This window comes from Jaculus jaculus, chromosome 1, assembly GCF_020740685.1.
Source record: "Jaculus jaculus isolate mJacJac1 chromosome 1, mJacJac1.mat.Y.cur, whole genome shotgun sequence".
Lineage (NCBI taxonomy): Eukaryota > Metazoa > Chordata > Mammalia > Rodentia > Dipodidae > Jaculus > Jaculus jaculus.
The window spans coordinates 297,033,214-297,056,972 of NC_059102.1; the positions used below are offsets into that span (position 1 = coordinate 297,033,214).

General features: G+C 38.5%; 1 protein-coding gene across 1 annotated transcript in view; it reads right to left on the bottom strand.

Moving 5' to 3' along the window:
• Nucleotides 1-23,759, bottom strand: part of Xpr1 (xenotropic and polytropic retrovirus receptor 1) — a 199,099-nt gene that overhangs the window by 62,302 nt on the left and 113,038 nt on the right. The window contains exons 4-6 of the mRNA XM_004658737.3: nucleotides 7,641-7,864; nucleotides 4,650-4,799; nucleotides 4,324-4,407 (exon numbers count right to left, since the gene is read on the bottom strand). Coding sequence (XP_004658794.1) covers nucleotides 4,324-4,407; nucleotides 4,650-4,799; nucleotides 7,641-7,864 — 458 coding nt within the window. The remainder of the gene's footprint in view (nucleotides 1-4,323; nucleotides 4,408-4,649; nucleotides 4,800-7,640; nucleotides 7,865-23,759) is intronic.

A 23,759-nucleotide genomic window follows, 5' to 3' on the forward strand; every position in this document is an offset into this window, starting at 1 on the left:
ATAATAGAATTTTTGAACAGAAATTAAATCTGGCCAGGCGTGGTGGCACACACCTTTAATCCCAGCACTCAGGAGGCAGAGGTAGGAGGATTGCTGTGAGCTCGAGGCCATCCTGAGACTACATAGTGAATTCCAGGTCAGCTTGGGCTAGTGTGAAGCCCTACGTTGAAAAGCCAAGCGAAGGAAGGAAGGAAGGAAGGAAGGGAGGGAGGGAGGGAGGGAGGGAGGGAGGGAGGGAGGGAGGAAGGGAGGGAGGGAGGAGGAGGGAGAAAGAAGGAAAGAAAGAAAGAAAGAAAGAGAAAGAAATTAAATCTGATATAGAAAGAGATAAGAAATAGTGATAATTTTAAGGAAATTTTAGTATTGAGATTTAACTTCAGATATGCTAAATGTCTTCTAAAAACTGCCAAACCTCTTCATAGCATTAAAACCTTTGATTTATTATTTATTAGTAACAGATATCTATACTGTCAGTTTCAGAATAAAAAGAACCAAGATGGGCTTGGTGGTTCACACCTTTAATCTCAACACTGGGGAAGCTGAGGTAGGAGGGTTGCCAGGAATTCCAGGCCAGTATAGGCTACAGAGTTAGAGAGTAATTGCCAGGTCAGCCTAGGCTAGAGCGAGAACCTGCCTCAAAAAGAAACACACACACACACACACACACACACACAGTTTGAAAATGTCAGAATGAATGATACCTAAATCTCTATATGCCAACTGAAAAATTAAATATGTAGATACAAAGTAAAAACACCATCTAGACTCTAACAAGGGACTTCTACTGTGTTAGTCAGCTTACCATTACTGTAGCAAGCAAGATATTTGAGATACAGAAGAGAAGTTATACTTTGATGGCTTCGGGGACTGATGGTAGGAATGCAGGGGAGGGGAAATTGCTCACTTTATGGTGGCAAGAAAGTAAAAGGGACAGGCAGGGGGGAGCAGCACACTCCACTAGATTATTCCCACTAGACCCAACCTTTTAAAGGTCCCACTGTGTCCCAAAGTGCCATGAGCTAAGCACTAAGCTTTCAACAAATATTCCCCCAGAACACACTTAAAACTAAATGCAAAAAAAGCAATGCATGCAAATAAATAAATAAAATAAAGCCTGGCGTGGTGGCACATACCTTTAATCCTAGCATTTAGGAGGAAGAGGTAGGAGGATCGCCATGAGTTGGAGGCCACTCTGAGAATAGAGTGAATTCCAGGTCAACCTGGGCTAGAATAAGACACTACCTCAAAAAAACAAAAAGAAAAAAAACAGAGGGGGGCAGCTGGAGGAATGGCTTGCCTGCAAAGCCAAAGAACCCAGGCTTGACTCCCCAGGACCCTTGTAAGCCAGATGCACAAGGGGGCACACACATCTGGAGTTCAGTTACAGTGGCTAGAGGCCCTGGCACGCCCTTTCCCTCTTGCTCAAATAAATAAATAAAAATAAATCCAGTTGTTTCTTCATGAAGTTAGAATTCTTCATATATTCTGGATATAAGTTCTTTACCAGATACTTTTATATAAATATTTCCACCTGGTTTAATACTTTTCATTTTGTTAATAGAGTCTTCAGAAGAGCACACACTAACTTTGATGAAGTACCTCTGGTGTTATTTCTAAGAAATCTTTTGTGTAGCCTAATGGCAAAAGGACCTTCTTACGTATTTTCTTGTGGAAAAAATAATAATAAAGGTTTAAGTTAGGCCTATAGTATATTTAGAGATCTATAATGTAAAATATGAATGAAAGCACATGATTTCCTTTTGCACATATAAGGCAATTATTTCAAAACCATTTGTTGATAATAGTACTGACTTGCATTGCATCTATTATAGTTTATTTTCAGATGCTCTATTTTGTCCCACTGAGTATACGCAGGTCTTGATTCTTTCTTGACTACTGTAGCTTTAAAATTAAGTTTTTATACTAGGTTGAGTTAATCTTTTAACATAGTTGCTTCAAAGCTGTTCAACCTGTTTTAGATCCTTAGCATTTCCACATAAATTTTAAAATTAGCTTAACAATTTTACACACACACCAAAAAAATGATTATCTTTAAAATTTTTAAAAATATTTCATTTATTTATTGGAGGGGAGCAGATAAGAGAAAAAGAATGGGTGTGCCAGGGCCTCTAGCCACTGCAAATGAACTCTAGACACATATGCCACCTGGTGTATCTGCTTTATGTGGGTACTGGGGAATTGAACCTGGATCATTAGGCTTTGCAGGCAAGTACCTTACCTGCTGAACCATCTCTTCAGCCCCAAACTGAAATCTTAGCAACAGAGCTTACCCAATATACCTATGAACATGACATATTTCTCATGTAAGTGCTTTTATGTTTTAGTTTTCAATGTGAAGGTCTTTTATATCTTTTATCAGAATGATTCCCAAACATTTCATATTCTGATTATCATAAATAGCATTACTTAAAAAGGTTTTATATCCAATTATTCTTGATGACATACATAGAACTGTTTTCTATAAGTTGGCACTGTGTTCTGCAACCCTATCAAACTCCCTAGTTCATTGTAGTAGCTACATAGATTCACTGTATTTCTACATAACTCATCAAGTCATTGGCAAAATAGTTCACCAGTTTTATTTCTTCCTTTCTAATCTAAATGTTTTTATGTCTTTTTTCTGACCTTACCATATTGGCTATATTCATTCGGTGATGGTGATAATTGTGAATATACATTTTATTCTAGGTACAGTGGAAAAAAATGATGTATGACATTAAGTATAGTTTTTTTAAAATAAAATTTGTAGAAGTTTTTTCTGTTACTAATTTTAACTCCATGAGGCCACTGAAAATATTCTGTAAGATTTAAATCCTTTTAAATTGATTAAGTTATGTTTTATGACACAGAAAACACATTTTTTGAAATATTTATTTGACAGAGAAAGAGGGAGAGAGAGAGAGAGAGAGAGAGAGAGAGAGAGAGAAAGAATGGGTGCACCAGGGCCTCCAGCCACTGCAAACAAACTCCAGATGCGTGCGCCCCCTTGTGCATGCGTCTGGAGTTCGTTTGCAGTGGCTGGAGGCCCTGGCATGCCCATTGTCTCTCATTCTCTCTCTCTCTCTCTCTCTCTCTCTCATTCATAAATAAATAAATAAATAGACAAATGTATTTCAAATGTAGCAGTTACACCAGAAAACTATTATCAAATGGTATCAATTTAGAAATGATGTTTTTATTTTTATTTTTATTTGAAAGTGACAGAAAAAAAAGCAGATAGAGAGAGAGAGAATGGGTGTGCCAGGGCCTCCAACCACTGCAAATGAACTCCAGACGCATGTGGCACCTTGTGCATCTGGCTTCCATGAGTGCTGGGGAATCGAACCTAGGTTCTTTATCTTTGCAGGCAAATGCCTTAACCGCTAAGCCATCTCCCCAGCCCAAATGATACATTTTAGAAAAACCTATGTAGTATTCTAGTGTATCTGAACCTCCCATTATCATAAACAACAATAACAACTCATCTTAATCATTTGATAAGAACAAAGAGTCATCAGCACATGTAAGAATCAATGTGAGGGATGGATAGATGGCTAAACAGTTAAGGCACTTGCTTGCAAACCCTAAGGACCCAGGTTTGATTCTCCAGTATCCATGGAAGCCAGATGCACAGGTGCCACATGTGTCTGGAGTTCATTTCCAATGGCTGGAGGCCCTGGAATACCCATATTCTCTCTCTCCCTCTCTTTCTATCCAATAATAAATAAAACATTTTTTTAAAATAATGAATATGATAGGAGTTATAAGAGAATAATAGGTGGAAAGACACTCCAATTCTGGAATCTAAGTTTTTTTCTCTTTTCTTTTTTGTTTTCTTTCTTTTCTCTTTCTTTCTCTCCTTTTTTCTTTATCTTTCTCTCTTTCTTTCTCCCTCCCTCCCTCCCTCCCTCCCTCCCTCCCTCCCTCCCTCCCTCCCTCCCTCCCTCCCTCCCTCCCTCCCTCCCTCCCTCCTTCTTTCTTTCTTTCTTTCTTTCTTTCTTTCTTTCTTTCTTTCTTTCTTTCTTTCTTTCTTTCTTTCTTTCTTTCTTTCTTTTTGACACAGTGTCTTAATATTTAACCCAGGCTATCCCAGGATTAGTGATCTTTCTGCCTCAGCTACCCAGTGCTGGGATTATAGGCATGTACCACTATGTCTGGTTGCTGACATCTATTTATTTTTTTAAAAAAGCAGACTAACAAGAGTAGCAATTACTTTCAAACTTTGGTTTAAAAAATTTTAAGGCAATGGAGCCAGCCAGCAACCAGAATGTGCTGAGTATTAAATGTGGAAAAACAAACCATCCAGTGGAAGCAATTACTAACCTGAGCAGCTCCCAAAGGGGGGACACGCAAACGCTTCATGGCCTTTTGTCTGTCACCATCTTCAAGTTCATTGGTTACTACCGCCTACAATGACAAGTTACTAAGTTTTGGCATAAGTTATTCAAACAAAGTGAGGTATAAGTAATATATATTGCATTATGATTACTTCTTGATAAATGTGTACTGATAAAGGAAAAGAAAAAAATCCCAAGACTAAATATTCAAAGCCAGCAACTACTTACAAAAGAGATCAGAAATACTAAATTCCTTCTTTAAATAAGACATGACTGTTCTTAAAAACATATGCTAAATAAGTAATACTGTACCTCGGTTTCAGAGATAAGCTGGTTGATTTTCTTGCATGTATAAAATGGGGCCACTTCCACATGAGCCACTCGCCAATCTGCTCCACGAGATGTTTCCAGTATCTTGTCATGCTTTTTAAGGATTTTCCGAAACCCTGTAAAATTCAGATTCTACAGAAAAAAGAGAAATGCAACTATAATTTCTATCATCATTCAAGAACCCAGAGATGAACAGGCTGCTGCACCTGCCTTTTGTTAGGTCTTAGGGATCTGAACTAGAGTCCTCCTGCTTGCTTGGCAAGCCTTTAACTGAGTGATCTCCCCAGGCCTAGTTCTCTTAACTTTCACTTGCCATTCATGCACCTCAGTTTAGGGATAGAAATATAAAGTAGAGTCAATGGAAGGGAAGAAATGTCTACACAACATGGTAAACAGATAAGCATTAGGAGCCCCACTTTTCTTCAATTTATTATTAAAATAATATACTCTTTTCTACATTATCACATTTATTTAACCATCACCAGAAAATGTACAATTTGCAAGATGAGATCTATGCAACAGTGGTTTCTTTTCTTTCTTTCTTTTTTTTTTTTGGTTTTTCGAGGTAGGGTCTCACTCTGGTCCAGGCTGACCTGGAATTCACTCTGTCATCTCAGGGTGGCCTTGAACTCACAGTGATCCTCCTACCTCTGCCTCCCGAGTGCTGGGATTAAAGGCGTGCACCACCACGCCCGGCTAACAGTGGTTTCTTATATTTGCTAATTGCACACCTCCATTAGTAAAAAGCTAAATACTCATTCCAAAATAAATTTTAAAAAACTTTATTTTTCTTTATTTACTTGAGAGAGAGAAAGAGACAGCAAGAGAGAGAGAGAGAGAATTGGCATGCCAGGGCCTCCAGCCACTGCAAACAAACTCCAGATGCATGTGGGCCCTTGTGCAGCTGGCTTACATGGGTCCTGGGAATCAAACCGAGGTCCTTTGGCTTTGCAGGCAAATGCCTTAAGTACTAAGCCATCTCACCAGCTTCCAAAATAAATTCTTCTTGCTTCTTTGCTCAGAATTTATTTTCATAATGTATGATCTTAAACTATTCTTGGGGTACAGTACACATCATGACTTAGATGCAGCTTTTAATTTTCACTTCTCATTTTCAAAGTAAATGTATTCTTATAAAATAGAGAAGAGAGCTTTTATAGTTATCAGTTATCTTTGCTTTTCAAAGTTTCTTTTTTCAAAATAATAACCTAAAACAAAAGTTGTTGGGAAAGTTGACAAAAAAATTTAACAAAGGTATTTCCTTGTAATATATAACCATATTTAATTAGTTATGAAAGGTTAATGATTTTAAACCTTATAGGAAAGCATTTTGCTTATTTTAAAACTTAAGTTACAGGTGAGGGAGTCACTAAAAATAAACATAGTAGAAATTAAAATTATAGCTGGGTATGGTGGCTCATACCTTTAATCCCAGCTTTAATATCTGGCTGAGGTAGGACAACTGCTGTGACTTCAAGGCCAGCATGAGGCACCAAATAGGCACATTTAACATACCACAATACAATACACATGCCAAGAAAAGAAAGAATTATGAAAGATAAATACAGAAGTACATATACTAGCAACTTAGAATCTGTAGATATGAAACTTCAATTACTTTGTATTTAAAAACTGTAACAGGGCTGGAGAGATGGCTTAGTGGTTAAAGCATTTGCCTGCAAAGACCAAGGACCCATGTTCAACTCTAGAACACCCATGTAAATGAGACACACAAAAGGCGAGGCAAATGCAAGGTCAATGCCCAGTAGGTGGCGCAAGCATCTGGAGCTCAACAGCAGTGGCAAAGGCCCTGACTTGCCAATTCTAAATTCTCGCTCTCTCCCTCCCCTCTCTCTCAAATAAAAATTAAAAAAAAAAAAAAAAAACTATAACATCACAGGTAAAACTTTTATTGTATAACCTTTACTTTTACATGTTTTATTGTCTTATGATAGTCTTACTTATTATAAGTAATAATAACAAGAGTAAAATAAAAACAGAACATAATGTCTCTGTGAAGATTAGAGATGCATTTGCCTAAGGAAATGTTTATTATTGAACTCAAAACCTGTTTTTCAATGATCTCTTGTGGCATTTAACTATGTAAGCAAGCATAAACTATAAATTAGCAAATGTCCTAATACAAGGCCTAATTTAGCATACTCATTCACATATTTCATGTAAGGTTTAAAAAATACTGAGTGACATAATTTCTGAGAATTTTAATCTCAATACATATTTGGCATGGATCTAATTTATCAAGGTTTTTTTTTATATGGTTTACTACAGCCTGTGGACAATAAAACTGGAATAATTATTTTAGTAGCAAGTTAAGATCTTTTGCCTTATTAGAACTAGCTTTGAGAATTTTAACTGTCCAGTTGCTTTTCTCTTATCAATGCCAGTTGCAGAAAATCCAGTGCCTTTATGGAAATTCTGTTATTGGTAAGGGGGAATATAAAGCTCTTACAGAGCGAACAACAGTTTAGTAGACACATTATTTATTTTTACTCACCACTAACAGAGCTACCTTTAAAAACAGGAAGCAAACTACTAGGCTCTGAGTCAAAGGACAACTAGCCTTGAATGTTGTATAAAGTTGTTTTATATAAACTCATTTTTAAACATTGCAGTTTAGTTAACAGTTTAATTTATTATATCTGATACATGGTTTTGGTACAATTATGATATCTAAAATCCCAATAAGAAACTCAAGAATAAGATACAATTTCTCTTTTTGTATTACTAATTCTACTTATGAGAATTTATCATTACTTAAAATTGCCATTCTTAGCCGGGTGTGGTGGCACATGCCTTTAATCTCAGGACTCAGGAGGTAGAGATAGGATGATCACTATGAGTTCAAGGCCACCCTGAGACAACACAGTGAATTCCAGGCTAGAGTGAGACACTACCTAGAAAAACAACAACAAAAATTGCCATTCTCTAGATAAGATATCTCTAGATAAGTACCTGATAGTTCTGCAGCAGGATAAGACTGAGGTAGAACTCACTGAAGGCCAGTTTTAGGTCTTTAATATTCCTATGCTGAACACGTTCCTCATGGGATAGGTGGAAGACTGGCTTTCTGCGTTGTCGCAACGTAGTAACACCAGTAGTTTCTTTCTGTGCATCCAGTGATGACTGAAGCTCATTCTGAAGGGTAGCAAACCTGCGCTGAGCCTCTGCCAGCTTCTCTATATGAAATAAAATAACGTTGACAAATCAGATTTTTTAAAATAGCTTTTAATTTTTATTTATTTGAGAGTGACAGAGAGAGAAAGAGGCAGATATAGAGAGAATGGGTGCACCAGGACGTCCAGCCACTGCAAATGAACTACAGATGCATGTGCCCCCTTGTGCATCTGGCTTGCATGGGTCCTGGGAAGTCAAACCTCAAACCGGGGTCCTTAGGCTTCACAGGCAAGCGCTTAACCACTAAGCCATTTCTCAAGCTCGACAAGTCAGGTTTTTAAGAATACTAACTAGAGTTCTCCTCAATTTCTGAATTTTCATTGATTATCCTAACTAGTTTCCCTAAAATTTCTAGGGGAAAATGTTGTATATGATACTTAGAACTGGTTAGAAAAAAAACACTTTGACATAACATAACCTCCTTTCATTCTATCTCATAACTTTCCTCTCTGTAAAACTGTTAGAGCACCCTTTCTTTTTACAGATATTAAACATTTAAAAAAATCACTAAAATAAAAATGTTAAATGGTATGGTCATTATATAATTTTAAAAATAGTTTGGTAATTCTCAAAAGGTGAAATACAAAGTTTACTATAGGGTCAGGAATTCCAGTCCTAGGTCTATATGCAAGAGAACTGAAAATACATGTTCACAAAATAAACTTTTGTACATAGCTAAACTCATCCTCATACCAGCCAAAAAGTGGAAAAAAACTGAAATGCCCATCAAATGATAAATGAATAAAGAGAGTGTGCAACATGCAACTACACACGAACAAAACAAAATGTCAGCCACACAAGAGAATAAGTATTAATTCATGGCATGGCATAAATGAACCCTAAAGATAAGTTAAGTGAAAAAAGAAGATACAAGATACTCCATACTATATGATTTCATTTATATGAAATGTCTAGAATACAGAAATCTATAGAGATAGAAAGTAGATACTGTCTGGGGAAGTGGAATGTGGAGTGGTTACTCTTAGGTATGGGGTGCTTGGAAACATTCTGGAATTAGACAGTGAGAACAATTATAAAATATTGTGACTACACTTAAAATTATATACTTTAAAAGGAAATTCTGAGTCCAGGAATATAGCTCAGTTGGTAAGTGATTGCCTTGCATGCCTAAGGCCCTGGGTTTGATCCCTAGTATTGTAATCAATAAAATCTATGGCAGGTGAGTATTTTCACTATTATAAAAGAGTAATTAAGGGGCTAAGAATATACTTTAGTGGCAGAGCATCTGCCTAGCATGTATAAGGTCCTGAGTTCAATCCACAGTACCAGAGGGGATGATAATAAAAATTTAAAAAGTAGGGACAGCAGAAATAGCTCAGTAATTAAGGCACTTGCATGCAAAGATTGACAGCCTCGATTTGATTCCCCAGCACCTATATAAAACCAGATGCACAAAGTGGTACATGTATCTGGAGTTCATGTGGAAGTGGCAGAAGGCTCTGGTGTGCCCATACCCAGCCCCCATCTGTCTCTTCTCTCAAATAAATATATAAATAAATTCATTTTCTAAAAGTTAAACAGGAGCTGGAGAGGTATATGGCTCAGTGGTTAAGGTGCTTGCCAGCAAAGCCTAACAAACAGGATTCAAGTCCCCAGTGCCCACATAAAGCCAGTGGTGCACGCCTCTGGAGTTCGTTTGCAGCAGTGGGAAGCCTTGGTGCTCTCTCAGGCGATCTCTCTGCCTGTCTTCTCAGTTTGCAAATAAATGTTTTTAAAAATATTTTATTTTTATTTATTTATTAGAGACAGGGAGAAGTGGGGGCAATGGCATGCCAGGGCCTCTAGCCATTGCAAATGAACTCCAGAAGCATGCACCACCATGTGGATCTGTCTTACTTGGGACCTGAAGAATCAAACCGAGGTCCTTAGGCTTCACAGGCATGTGCCTTAACCGCTAAGCCATCTCTCCAGCCCACAAATGAATATTTTTAAATGATAAATAGAATAGGGTAGATAATGCTTTGAGGTTTTTTGCCTGTATAAATAGATGTGTAATATGTATATGTCTATGCATGTGTGGGTGCAAGTGTGTGTGTGTATGTGTGTGTGTACACCAGAGGTCAACATCATGGGTCTTCCTCAGTAGAAGGGTCTCTCAATGAACCTATAGCTCACCAATTCAGCTAGACTAGCTGGCCAGTAAGCTGGAGGGATTCCATCTCTGCTTCCCCCACTGGGATTACAGGCACACATCACCACACTTGACATTCTATATGGGTACTGGGTATCCAACATCAGCTTCTCATGCTTGTACAGTATGTATTTTATCCCCTGAATTATTTGCTCTGCATGGAAAATGGTTCTTTAAAAATGTTTACAGCTACAGATAATTTTATAACTGAAAATAACCTTTCCTAAGATATAATTGTTTGCTCTTTTGGTGTATATGTGTGTGTGGCAGGGGGTCATGTGTATGAGTGTGGAGGTGTATGTGCCACGACATGCATGTGGAGAATAGAGGACAATTTCTGGATGTTCATCTTCACCTTTCACCTTCTTTGAGGGAGGGTCTCTAGTTGTTCACAATTCTATTCAACAAACTAGCTGATTATGAGCTTCCAACAGTTTCCTGTCTCTGCCTCCCTTCTTTTGGCAAGATGGGGTTACAGAGGCCCAATAAAGCCTTTATCTTTTACTAGGGATTCAAACTCAAGTACTCATGCTTGAGCAGCAATCAATTTATTTATCCACTGAGCTATCTCCCCAGACATATGTTAAGAGCTATAATGGACCACCTCAAGTACCTAGAGATAGTTTCAAAATGACTTTCATTTAAATTTTACATCTAAAAAAGTATGTAGGGTCTAAAAAACCACACTCAAAATTTAAAAACAAAGTCAGTTATGGGCCACTGAAAGTTCAACCTTTTTGTTGTTTTTGTTTTGAGGCACAAGGGGATTGCACATAGGTCCTTGTGACAAAGCTTCATTCCTAGCACACTGAAAGTTCAAAAAGAATTTGCCAAGTTATCAAGAGGCACAGTTTTTTAAAAAATATTTTATTTTTATTTATTTATTTGACAGAGAAAGAGGGAGAGAGAGAGAATGGGTGTGCCAGGGCCTCCAGCCACTGCAAAGGGACTCCAGACGTGTGCAGCCCCTGTGCATCTGGCTAACGTGGGTTCTAGGAAATCGAACTGAGGTCCTTTGGCTTTGCAAACAAATACCTTAACAACTAAGCCATCCCTCCAGCCCAAGTGGCACAGTTTTAAAACCCAATTCTCATTTAAAAAATCATTAAGTGAAAATACAAAAAAAAAAAAATGAGGTAAACTCTTGTGTTCTTCAAACTGCAGCAGAATAAAATTAGAAATAGTAACAGCAAGATACTGATGGTTACAAAATGCAAACATTGACCACTCTGAAAGAATAAAGATGCTATACATACTGAAGTATCAAACAGCCAAAACTTATAAGTAAAAGTGAACAAGCATCCATATCTGTCTTCCTCTTTAGCAATGGGAAAATTACATGTAAACCAAAGAAGTCTTTAAACAAATTTATGATTATTGTCAGTAAATGTTTGATGTTATATGTATTTTATATGCCTATACATTCAAGCTATATAAACATTCCTTGGGTGAAAGGCTGAGAATAGAAAAAGTTTAAAACCTGACTCATAATATTTAAAACAATGTAATCAGCTGTTATACTATATATTTAAGGAAAATTTTTGTGGGCTATTCTGGACAGAGAGTGTCTGTATGTCTCTCTCTTGCCATGCTAAGAATCAAACCCAGAGTCTTACACTTGGTAATCAAACAGCCTACTCTTGCTCTTCTGAACATTTTTGATATGCTGCTGATTAAATTCACATATGCAGATTCCATTAGTATGGAAGATCAAGCAGGTTTAAAAAAAAGAATATTTTGTAACTTTCTTACAGAGGTCAATATTTAGTATATGGGAATTATGCCTTATTAACTAGCATCATTTTAGTTTTTAACTCTTCTAAACCTTTCACAGGACAAATTAAGAAAATTAGCAGTTCTTTCATAAAGTACTTGTAAAGATTAAATGCAGCACAATAATGCCAACAGGAATAGCAGCACTCAGTAAATAACGATAATTGTGCAATAATAATGAAGCATTATCTATGACTCATCCTCTCAAAGTTCTCTTCCTTGCTCTGCTCATGGTTACAGTGTGCTGTCTTCCTTCATCGTATTCTTTCTGTCTTATCTGGCACTGCATCTTCATAATTAACACCTCTCTCTTTTAAAGTAGTTATTTCTAGAGTGCTTCCACATCTCATCTTTATCCTTAATCTTATACTTTCATTTTTTTCTTTGATGATCTATTTATGTCATGGCTTCAAACTGTATTCTCCAGTCCCCACATAAAACCACATGCACAGGGTGGCACATGCATTTGGAGTTCTTTTGCAGTGGCTGAAGGTCCTGGTATGCCCATTCTGTCTCTCTTCTCTCTATCTTTCTATGTTTATAAATAAACAAATAAATAAAAATATTTTTTTTAAGTTCCTTTAAAAGTCTCCAAAAAAACAAAAGTAGGGCTGGAGAGATGGCTTAGTGGTTAAGGGATTTACCTACAAAGCCAAAGGATCCCAGTTCAATTTTCCAGGACCCAGGTAAGCCAGATGCACAAGGGAGCATGCATCTGGAGTTCGTTTGCAGTGGATGGAGGGCCTTCATGCCCATTCTCTCCCTCCCTCCCCCTCCCTCTCTGCCTCTTTCTCTCACTCAAATAAATAAATTACACACACACACACACACACACACACACACACACACACACACACCTGGGTATAGTGGCATATGCCTTTAATCCCAAAACTCAGAAGGTAGAGGTAGAGGTAGGAGGATCACTGTGAGTTCAAGGCCACCCTGAGACTACATAGTAAAATTCCAGGTAAGCCTGAGCTAGAGCGAGACCCTATCTCAAAAAACTAAAGAAAAAAAAATTCTTATTGTAGGGACTAGGTGTTTGATTGAATAACCTTAAGAAAATATATGCACACTATGGAATCCTGAAGGGTATCTTAAAACTATGCCTGTCATAACTCTGAAGTGATGAAGATTTCTGTAGTCTCCTAAAGTTACTATGGCCCAGCAGCCAAACTGAAACATTGACATTCAAGTGATAGAGTACTAGTCTAGGTTTGAGTCACAGAGGACAACTGGTCCACTGACTCACCCTATAACTTTCTCAGTTCCAAAATGGTTAGCTGGGATAAGCACTGAGTCACAAGGAGAGTTTCCATACTGAATTTCCTTACTTCTAGATTAGATTCAATATGTTAGGGAGGGCTAAGTGGAAGCTCCCGTAACTTTCCATTATCGAACAAAACTGGTATCACCACCAAACACGTGAAAGAGATGACGATATCTATATCATATTGCCGTTTAATCATCTCTTTATTTTTTGTACACAAAGTGTAGAATGTACATTTTGTTATTACTGTGTTCTCTCTGATGGGAGCGGTTCTTCTGGATACAGTATCTTCATTGGACAGACAAATCAATATAGTTTCTGACTGACTGATATCTACCTGGTATCCAGATACACATCTGATAAAGCAGGTACTCAATCATACTCATGCAACAGAGACAAGCCCTGATCCCCCAAGACATGGCACCACTACCTTCTGGGACTGCCCAGACATGTAGGAGCAGGCTGATGGCACTGGATGCCATCTAGTACACACTGGATGCCGTCTAGTACACAGGCTGCAGACACTTCCTCTCTGGAGTGAATGTATTCTTGATACTGATGTGCGTTTCCTTCCCATAACGATTCTTTTTGTACTACCATCTCCTGCAATCCCTTATCTATTATCATAAAAACTGCAGTTTTGTTTCTGATCAAGAATTCATTACCCAGTAAAAACAACAGGGAAAATGAACTCATATCTGTGGAATAAAATGTTCTTATCACCTACCCAGATACAAATGGCCTAATAGAAAGGCTTAGGAAGTTGAGAGACAAAATACTAACAGGATGGGATCTGTCTCAGAGGACACACAAATGTGACCACAACATGGCATTGTCTCCATCACAACAAAAAAGACATCCAAGGAATTAAGAGGTGACAAGAGGAGTGGTTTCTCTCTTCAGTGACTAATAATCACTGACATAATAATGTAACCATGTTGTTAGTTCTCAAAGGGAAAAACATTTCTATCCAAGAAACACTACAATAGAGCCAGTGACCTGGAACATGAACTTACCATCTGGCCATTTGGTGCTCTTCACACCACAAAACCAAAAGGTAACAGAGGAGTTTCCTAGTTAAGTGACTAATTCCGGTTACTAAGGGGAAAGTGGAGTGCTGAAGCATAGGAGGAATAAGGAGGTCTGTGTCTGACAAGCAGAAGACTCAGGTGTATTGACTTTTACTTGGTATTACAGTATGTTACCTTGAGGTTTATTACCTCAGCCCACTGGACGTTTAGCTTTCAGCTCACTCTAGCTGTCCCCTCCTAACTGCTATGACAAGATACCACACCCTGCTTCCTACTCTGCCATGCTTTCCCTACCATGATGAAACTTCCCCTCAAAGCTATAGAATGGAGTAAACCCTTTCATTCCATAAGCTACTTCTGGTTGGGTGCTTTGTCCCAGCTATCAGAAGGTAACTGCAACAGGACCCCTCTTTTTCAAAATTCCCCTCCCCTCTTACAGTTTTGTTTCTGATCAAGGTAGAAAGTAGAAATAATATAAGCACAGGGGAGTGGGGAGAAGAGCTGTGAATTACTGTCTTCAACATAGCCATTACATCCATGGGCTCACAGCAGCTGTGGTATCTAGTACAACACAGCTGACCAATATTTCACCATGGATGGGGGAAGAATATATAACCTTCCACCCATGATCATGCAAGCAATGTTAATTTACCTTAACAGGTTAAAAAAAGACATGAAAGAAAGAAGAGACTTAGTGGAGATGTAGAAGGGTGTTAATAGAAGGGGTCAAGAGAGGGTAATTTGTGGGGAGTAAGATCAAAATATGTCCATACATGAAAATGTCAAAATGGACAAACTGAGTATTTTTTAAATAATTAAAAAGGATTGAAAATATAATCAGTTAAAGGGGAAAGTGGGGAGAGGGAGGGAATTACCATGGGATATTTTTTTTATAACCGTGGAAAATGTTAATAAAAATTTAAAAATTAAAAAAAATAAATAAATAAAACATGAAAAAAAAAAAGAAAAAAAAATCCCATAGAAATACCCTCCCTCCCCCCTGACACTTTCCCCTTTGAAATTCCAGGGATATTTTTTATAATCACAGAAGTTGTTAATAAAAATTTTAAAAAATAAAATAAGATAAAATCTTAAAAATATATATATATATATATATATATATATATATATATAATCAGTTGATGATGGTATTAGCACTTGCATTGTGTTTTGATTAGAAACATATGTCACTTAAAAGCTAACCATTTTTAGGGCTGGAGAGATGGCTTAGAGATTAAGGCGTTTGCTTGCAAAACCAAAGGATCCTGGCTTGATTTTCCAGGACCCACATAAGCCAGATGCACAAGGGGAAACATGCATCTGGAGTTCATATGCAGTGGCTGGAGGTCCTGGTATGCCCATCTTCTCTTTTCTCTCCCTCCCTCCCGTCCCTCCCTCTTTCTCTCTCTCAAATATATAAAATATATTTTTTAAAAGCTAACCATTTTTAGCTAACTATTAATTAATTTGTGGGATCCAAGTAGATGGAGGAGGCTTGGTAAGATAAACTCAAGTAGGTATGGTAATGTTTAATCCTAACTCCATCACTGCAAAGCATGAGGCAAAAGGATGGAGAGCATGAAGCTAGTCTGAGCTACACAGTGAGACCTGCCTTAACCTTTCCCAGAATACTTATGCCTTATTATTTATGGCTCTTCTTATGCCTGAATGTTTGAGGACTGAAGACTACAAGACAATGTGCTATGGAGAAGGAAGCTAAGTAAGCAGAAAAACAATACTATTCAGAGCAAGTGCCAAATTCTATTTCTGTCAATCATGCCTTCCTCTGACGTATCATTTCCTGATCTGGCAAAAACTTCAGTCTGCAGACTATCAACTTGTACCTATTCTGCAATGCAATCAAGAAGCATGCTCCTTGGCCTTCTAATACACACACATAGGTCCTATGTTACAGCATCCAAAATGTTAATAACAGCCAGCCTAAAATTATTTTTCGGAACTAACCTTGTCAAAGATACTAGTTTTCAAAGTGAATGCTACAATCCAAAATGGGGTCACAAAACGAGTTAATGGATCATAATCAGCATCTAAAAATCTGAGAGGGGGGACTTCCGGTTAAGATGGCGGCAGAGGTACCGTGCCAAAGCAGCCTAGGGGGGGAAAAAAGACCAAACAAACTCAGCAAAATACACACTTTTACTAAAAAGTGAGGTGTATAGGAAATTGAAGCAGCAGTGGAGAAGTAGAAGAAATCCAGAGACCGCACAGGCCCGCAAAAGCAGCCCCGGCAGCTCTGGCAACAGCGGCGGCAGCGGCGGCCCACCAGAAAGCCGCCAGACTCGGTTCCAGCCACAGGAAAAGCCAGGTGCGGGGATTTTCCACTCACACCGGTGCTCTCCACAACTCAGGAAACGTGAAGGGAGAGCGGAAGTGAACAATGGAGGAGCAGACCACGAGGTAGAAGAACACGGAACAGGAATAGAAACAGCGCAGCTGCGGCTCCCTCCCCTCCCCCACCGCCTGAGCCCAGCAACAGCGAACAGAGCAGCGGTCCAGGAACGACCATGCCAACTTGGGCTGACAGCAGGACCCAAGCAGGAGCAGAGTTAGGCAGCAATATCAGAGGCTCTGGCACCGGTAACAGTGGCCCCAGCAGCAGCAGAACCAGTAGCTGCAGCAGCGGCAGACCCAGCAGCAGCAGCTTCAGAGGCAGCAGCAGCAGATCGAGCAGCAGCAGTAGCCTCAGTGGCAGCAGCAGCAGCAGCAGCGACAGACCCAGCAGAGGCAGCTTTAGCAGAAGCAGTTCAAGCAGCGGGTGTGCTGATCTGCAGGGCCACAGTTGCCAGGCTCGGTTTGCCCCGCAGGAAAAGCCAGTGCCCAGCTCCAGAAATCAGAACAGCAGCCCGATGACCAGGCAACAACTTCACTGAGACCAAAATCATCCAAGCTAACTGGGATTGTACCAGGGAGGGGTCTCACTTGGTCACAAACTGACGGATTCCTCAACAGACCAGAAATCTTTTTTTTTTTTTTAATTTTTATTTATTTATTTGAGAGCGACAGACACAGACAGAAAGACAGATAGAGGGAGAGAGAGAGAATGGGCGCGCCAGGGCTTCCAGCCTCTGCAAACGAACTCCAGACGCGTGCGCCCCCTTGTGCATCTGGCTAACATGGGATCTGGGGAACCGAGCCTCGAACCAGGGTCCTTAGGCTTCACAGGCAAGCGCTTAACCGCTAAGCCATCTCTCCAGCCCAGAAATCTTAACCTCTTTGTTGATAGAGGATCTGGTTGTTATAATAACTACTGTGGCATACATACTTGGGGCTGTTTTTCATTGAATGGGTACAGTGTTAACTTTTAGAATCTACTTGTATTTTATTCCACTCAGCCTGCTTGAATACTCCTATAGCAGGGAAACTCAACCCCTAAGAACATCTTTGTAGATACTCTGAGAGTCTTAAGAGCCACACCTAACAACATAAGCTCCTACCCTGAAAATATATAACATCAGATCAATTGATACAGCTAAGAATATCCAGCTAGCTAGAAAATCCAAGCATTAACTTAATCCAAGATGCAAAAATACATAATTATAACACAAGAAACACTAAAGAGCAAGACGATATAAATCCACCTAAAAGTATTAATGCATCAGCAATGACATCCAGTGAGAACGAGTTAGAGGAAATGACTGAGAAAGATTTCAAAAGAATGATTGTAAATATGTTCAAAGAAGTCAGAGAACAAATCAAAGGAATCAAAGAGGAACTCAAAAAGGAAATCAAAGGAATCAAAGAAGATGCAGGACACCAATTTCATGAAATAAAGAAGGCAATACAAGACATAAATAAGGAAATAGAAATAATAAAGAAAAACCAGTAAGAATTACTAGCAATGAAGAACACAGTTAATGAAATAAAAAACTCTGTAGAAAATCTCACCAGTAGAATGGATGAAGGAGATGACAGAGTATCTAAGCTGAAGACCAGGTGGCAGATCTAATACAGGCCAACAAAGAGAAAGACAAACTTATAGAAAAGTATGAGTGGGAATTTCAAGATATTCGGGACACTATGAAAAGATCCAATATAAGAATTCCACTCCAAAGGCATAGTAGGCGTCTTCAACAAAATCATAGAAGAAAATTTCCCCGAAATTGGGAAAGAGGTACCAATGCAGATACAGGAAGCCTTTAGAACCCCAGCCAGACAAAACCTGGAAAGAACCTCTCCTCACCACATTATAATCAAACTTCCAAACACACACACCAAAGAAAAAATATTGAAAGCAATTAGAGAGAAAAATCAAGTTACCTACAAAAGCAAGCCCATCAGGATTACAGCAGATTATTCAACACAAACTTTTAAAGCCAGAAGGGCTTGGAGTGATATATTCCAAGTTCTGAAAGATAACAACTGTCAACCAAGGTTACATTATCCTGCAAAGCTATCTATTCAAACAGACGGAGAAATAAGGGCATTCCACGACAAAAGCAGGTTAAAGGAGTATTTGAAGACAAAACCAGCTCTACAGAAAATACTTGATAGAATCCTCCAGGCTGAAGAAAAGGAAAAGCACACATATAAGGAACCTAGAAAAAACAAGCAATACTCAAATACTAGATAACACAAAAAAGCACAGGTAGAACCGGAACCACAAAAAAAAAAAAAAAAAGGCAAACATAAATACACACCTTTCAATAATATCTCTTACTATCATCGGCCTCAATGCCTCAACCAAAAGACATAGGTTTGCAGACTGGGAAAAAAAGCAGGATCCTACAATTTGTTGTCTCCAAGAAACTCACCTTTCTACAAAGGATAGACATTATCTTAGGGTAAAAGGTTGGAAGATGGTGTTTCAAGCAAACGGACCTAGAAAACGAGCAGGGGTTGCTATTCTAATATCTGACAAGGTAGACTTTAGTCCAACATTAGTCAAGAAAGACAAAGAAGGTCACTTTATATTGATTAAGGGCACACTCCAACAGGAGGACATTACAATCCTAAACATATATGTAACTAACATGGGGGCTCCCAAATTCATCAAACAAACACGATTAGAACTAAGGTCACAGATAATACCAAACACAGTGGTGGTGTGTGACTTTAACACCCAAATCTCATCAATTGACAGGTCATCCCAGGAAAAAATAAACAGAGAGGCATCTGGACTAAATGAGGTCATAGAAGGAATGGACCTAACAGATATACACAGGACATTTCATCCAAAGGCTGCAGAATATACATCCTTTTCAGCAGCACATGGAACATTCTCTAAAATAGACCATATTTTAGGACACAAAGCAAATCTTAAAAAATTCAGGAAAATTGAAATAATTTCTTGCATTTCATCTGACCACAATGGAATTAAACTACAAATCAGTAGCAAGAACGGCTATAGAACATACACAAAATCATGGAAACTAAACAATACACTATTAAATGATGAATGGGTCAATGAAGAAATCAAGAAGGAGGGCTGGAGAGATGGCTTAGCGGTTAAGCGCTTGCCTGTGAAGCCTAAGGACCCCGGTTCGAGGCTCGGTTCCCCAGGTCCCACATTAGCCAGATGCACAAGGGGGCGCACACGTCTGGAGTTCGTTTGCAGAGGCTGGAAGCCCTGGTGCGCCCATTCTCTCTCTCTCCCTCTATCTGTCTTTCTCTCTGTCTGTCGCTCTCAAATAAATAAATAAATAATTAAAAAAAAATCAAGAAGGAAATCAAAAAATTTATAGAGTCAAACGATAATGAGAACACAACATATCAAAACCTCTGGGACACAATGAAGGCAGTTCTAAGAGGTAAATTTATAGCCTTAAGTGCCTATATTAAGAAATTAGAAAGGTCACAAGTAAACGACCTAATGCTTCGCCTTAAAGCCTTGGAAAAAGAAGAACAAAGCAAACCAAAAATCAGTAGGCGGGAAGAAATAATAAAGATTAGGGCAGAAATTAATGAAATAGAAACAAACAAAAACAACAATCCAAAGAATTAATGAAACAAAGAGTTGGTTCTTTGAAAGGATAAACAAGATTGATAAACCCTTAGCAAATCTGACCAAAAGAAAGAGAAGAGACACAAATTAATAAAATCAGAGATAGACATCTGGGTTGATTACAGCTTTTAGCTATTACAAATTGAGCTGCTACAAACATGGTTGAGCAAATCTCTCTGGCTTTTGGTTTGAAGGTTTTAGGGAAATGACCAAGATCTGTCCAAGCAACACATTGTTTAACCTAATTAGCAACAAACATCCGGATGTGATGCCCACACAAATGCAATAGTGGTACACAACCATGGTGAGGAATCAACTGCTCTTGATTTGGCTAACTGATCCACTCAGTGATACTAGACCCATAGCTGGAACTGGGAAACAAGTCAGAACCATACCCAAACACAAGCCCACTCTACAATATCAAGCTACCATCAATCACGGGTTATAAGAGGGCCTAAACCTGCCATACTGTCTATAAAAAAAGTAAGTGTTATCTCAATTTTCTGGGTGCTAACTTACTCTCCGTTGGAGAATCTGCTCCTCTTTTCCATACAGATGCAGATCCTAAGAAGAGAGCTGCCCCAACATACCTCAAAAGGGGCCCAAATGAAACTAAGGACAACTGGCGAAATAAGCAAGGGTGATGTTTTCCTGTGAACCGGATACCAGCACAAAGGGGAAGGAGATCAACGCAGAGAAAAATCAACTCCTACAAAATCAGAGAGCCAGAGCCTCAGAGGCCCCCAACACCTCAGCACTGAAGCAGACCAAAAATGAACCCAACATGGCTCAGGGAAATTTTGCAGAAGAGGGGGCGGAAAGAATGTCAGAGTCACATGTTGGGTCATGATATGCAGAGACATTTATCATCCCAATAACTGGGGGCTAACTCCACAATGCACGACCCATTTTCATTAACAAGGAGGGTCTAATGTGAGGGGGTAGATCACAGGTGAGCCTAAATAATGGTACCAAACTGCCTGTATTTACTGAAAAGAAAACTAATAAATTAAATTTAAAATAAAATAAAATAAAATCAGAGATGAACAAGGTAACATCACAACAGATTCCAGAGAAATTCAAAAAATCATAGGGACATACTATAAAAGCATATACTCCACAAAGTATGAAAATCTGAAAGAAATGGATGATTTCCTTGATCTATATGACCTACCTAAATTAAATCAAAATGAGATTAATCACTTAAATAGACCTATAACAAACATGGAGATCCGAACAGTTATCAATAATCTCCCAACTAAAAAAAGCCCAGGCCCGGATGGATTCACTGCTGAATTTTACCAGACTTTTAAGGAAGAGCTAACACCATTGCTTCTTAAGCTTTTCCAGGAAATAGAAAAAGAAGGAATTCTACCAAACTCCTTCTATGAGGCCAGCATCACCCTGATACCAAAACCAGGCAAAGATAGAACAAAAAAAGAAAATTACAGACCAATCTCCCTCATGAACATAGATGCAAAAATTCTCAACAAAATATTTGCAAACAGAATACAAGACTATATCAAAAAGATCATTCACCCTGACCAAGTAGGCTTTATCCCAGAGATGCAGGGATGGTTCAACATACGCAAATCTATAAATGTAATACATTACATAAACGGGTAGAAGGACAAAAATCACATGATCATCTCCTTGGACGCAGAGAAAGCATTTGACAAAATCCAACATCCCTTCATGATAGAAGTCTTACAGAGACTGGGAATAGAAGGAACATATCTCAATATAATAAAAGCTATTTATGACAAGCCTACAGCCAACACATTACTAAATGGGGAAAAACTGGAAGCTTTTCCACTAAAATCAGGAACAAGACAAGGGTGTCCACTGTCCCCACTTCTATTTAATATAGTTCTGGAAGTCCTAGCCATAGCAATAAGGCAAGAGACACACAAAACAGGGAAACAAATTGGAAAGGCAGAGATCAAGTTATCATTATTTGCAGATGACATGACTCTATACATAAAGGACCCTAAAAACTCTACTAGCAAACTGTTAGAGCTGATCAAAACCTACAGCCATATAGCAGGATACAAAATAAATACACAGAAATCAGTAGCCTTCATATATGCTAACAACAAACACACAAAGGATGAAATCAGAGAATCACTCCCATCTACAATTGCATCAAAATAAATAAAGTACCTTGGAATAAACCTAACCAAGGAAGTAAAAAATCTCTACAACGAGAACTTTAAAACACTCAAGCAAGAAATTGCAGAAGATACTAGAAAGTGGAGAAACATCCCCTGTTCCTGGATTGGAAGAATCAATATTGTGAAAATGGCAATCTTACCAAAAGCAATCTACACATTTAATGCAATCCCTATCAAAATTCCAAAAGCATTCTTCATGGAAATAGAAAAAACAATCCAAAAATTCATTTGGAATCACAAAAAAACTCAAATATCTAAAATAATACTAAGCAACAAAAGTAAGGCTGGTGGTATCACCATACCTGATTTTAACCTGCACTACAGAGCAATAGTAACAAAAACAGCATGGTACTGGCACAAAAACAGACATGTAGATCAGTGGAACAGAATAGAGGACCCAGATGTAAGTCCAGGTAGCTCTTGCCACCTGATATTCAATAAAAGTGCCAAAAATACTCATTGGAGAAAAGACAGCCTTTTCAGCAAATGGTGTTGGGAAAACTGGATATATATCCGTAAAAGGATGAAAATAGATTCTCTCTCTCCATGCATAAGAATTAAGTCCAAATGGATTAAAGACCTTAACATCAGACCTGAAACTCTGAAACTGATAGAGGAAAAAGTAGGGGAAACCCTTCAACATTTGGTCTTGGCAAAGACTTTCTGAATACAACCCCAATTGCTCAGGCAATAAAACCACAGATTAATCACTGGGACCTCATGAAATTACAAAGATTTTGCACTGCAAAGGACACAGTGAAAAAAGCAAAGAGGCAACCTACAGAATGGGAAAAAATCTTCACCAGCTATATAACTGATAGAGGATTAATATCTAGGATATACAAAGAACTCAAAAAGTTAAATAATAAGGAATCAAACAAGCCAATCAAAAAATGGGCTATGGAGCTAAATAGAGCATTCTCAAAGGAAGAAATACGAATGGCATATAAGCATCTAAAAAAATGTTGTACATCACTAGCCATCAGGGAAATGCAGATCAAAACTACATTGAGATTCCATCTCACTCCTGTCAGATTGGCCACCATCATGAAAACAAATGATCATGAATGCTGGTGGGGATGTGGGAAAAGAGGAACCCTTCTACACTGCTGGTGGGAATGCAATCTGGTCCAGCCATTGGGGAAATCAGTGTTGAGGTTCCTAAAACAGCTAAAGATTGATCTACCATATGACCCAGCTATAGCACTCCTAGGCATATATCCTAAGGACTCATCTCATTTCCTTAGAAGTACGTGCTCAACCATGTTTATTGCTGCTCAATTTATAATAGCTGGGAAATGGAATCAGCCTAGATGTCCCTCAATTGATGAGTGGATAATGAAGATGTGGCACATTTATACAATGGAGTTCTACTCAGCGGTAAAGAAAAATGAAGTTATGAAATTTGCATAAAAATGGATGGACCTGGAAAGGATTATATTAAGTGAGGTAACCCAGGCCCAGAAAGCCAAGCACCACATGTCCTCTCTCATATGTGGATCCTAGCTACAGATGATTGGGCTTCTGCGTAAGAA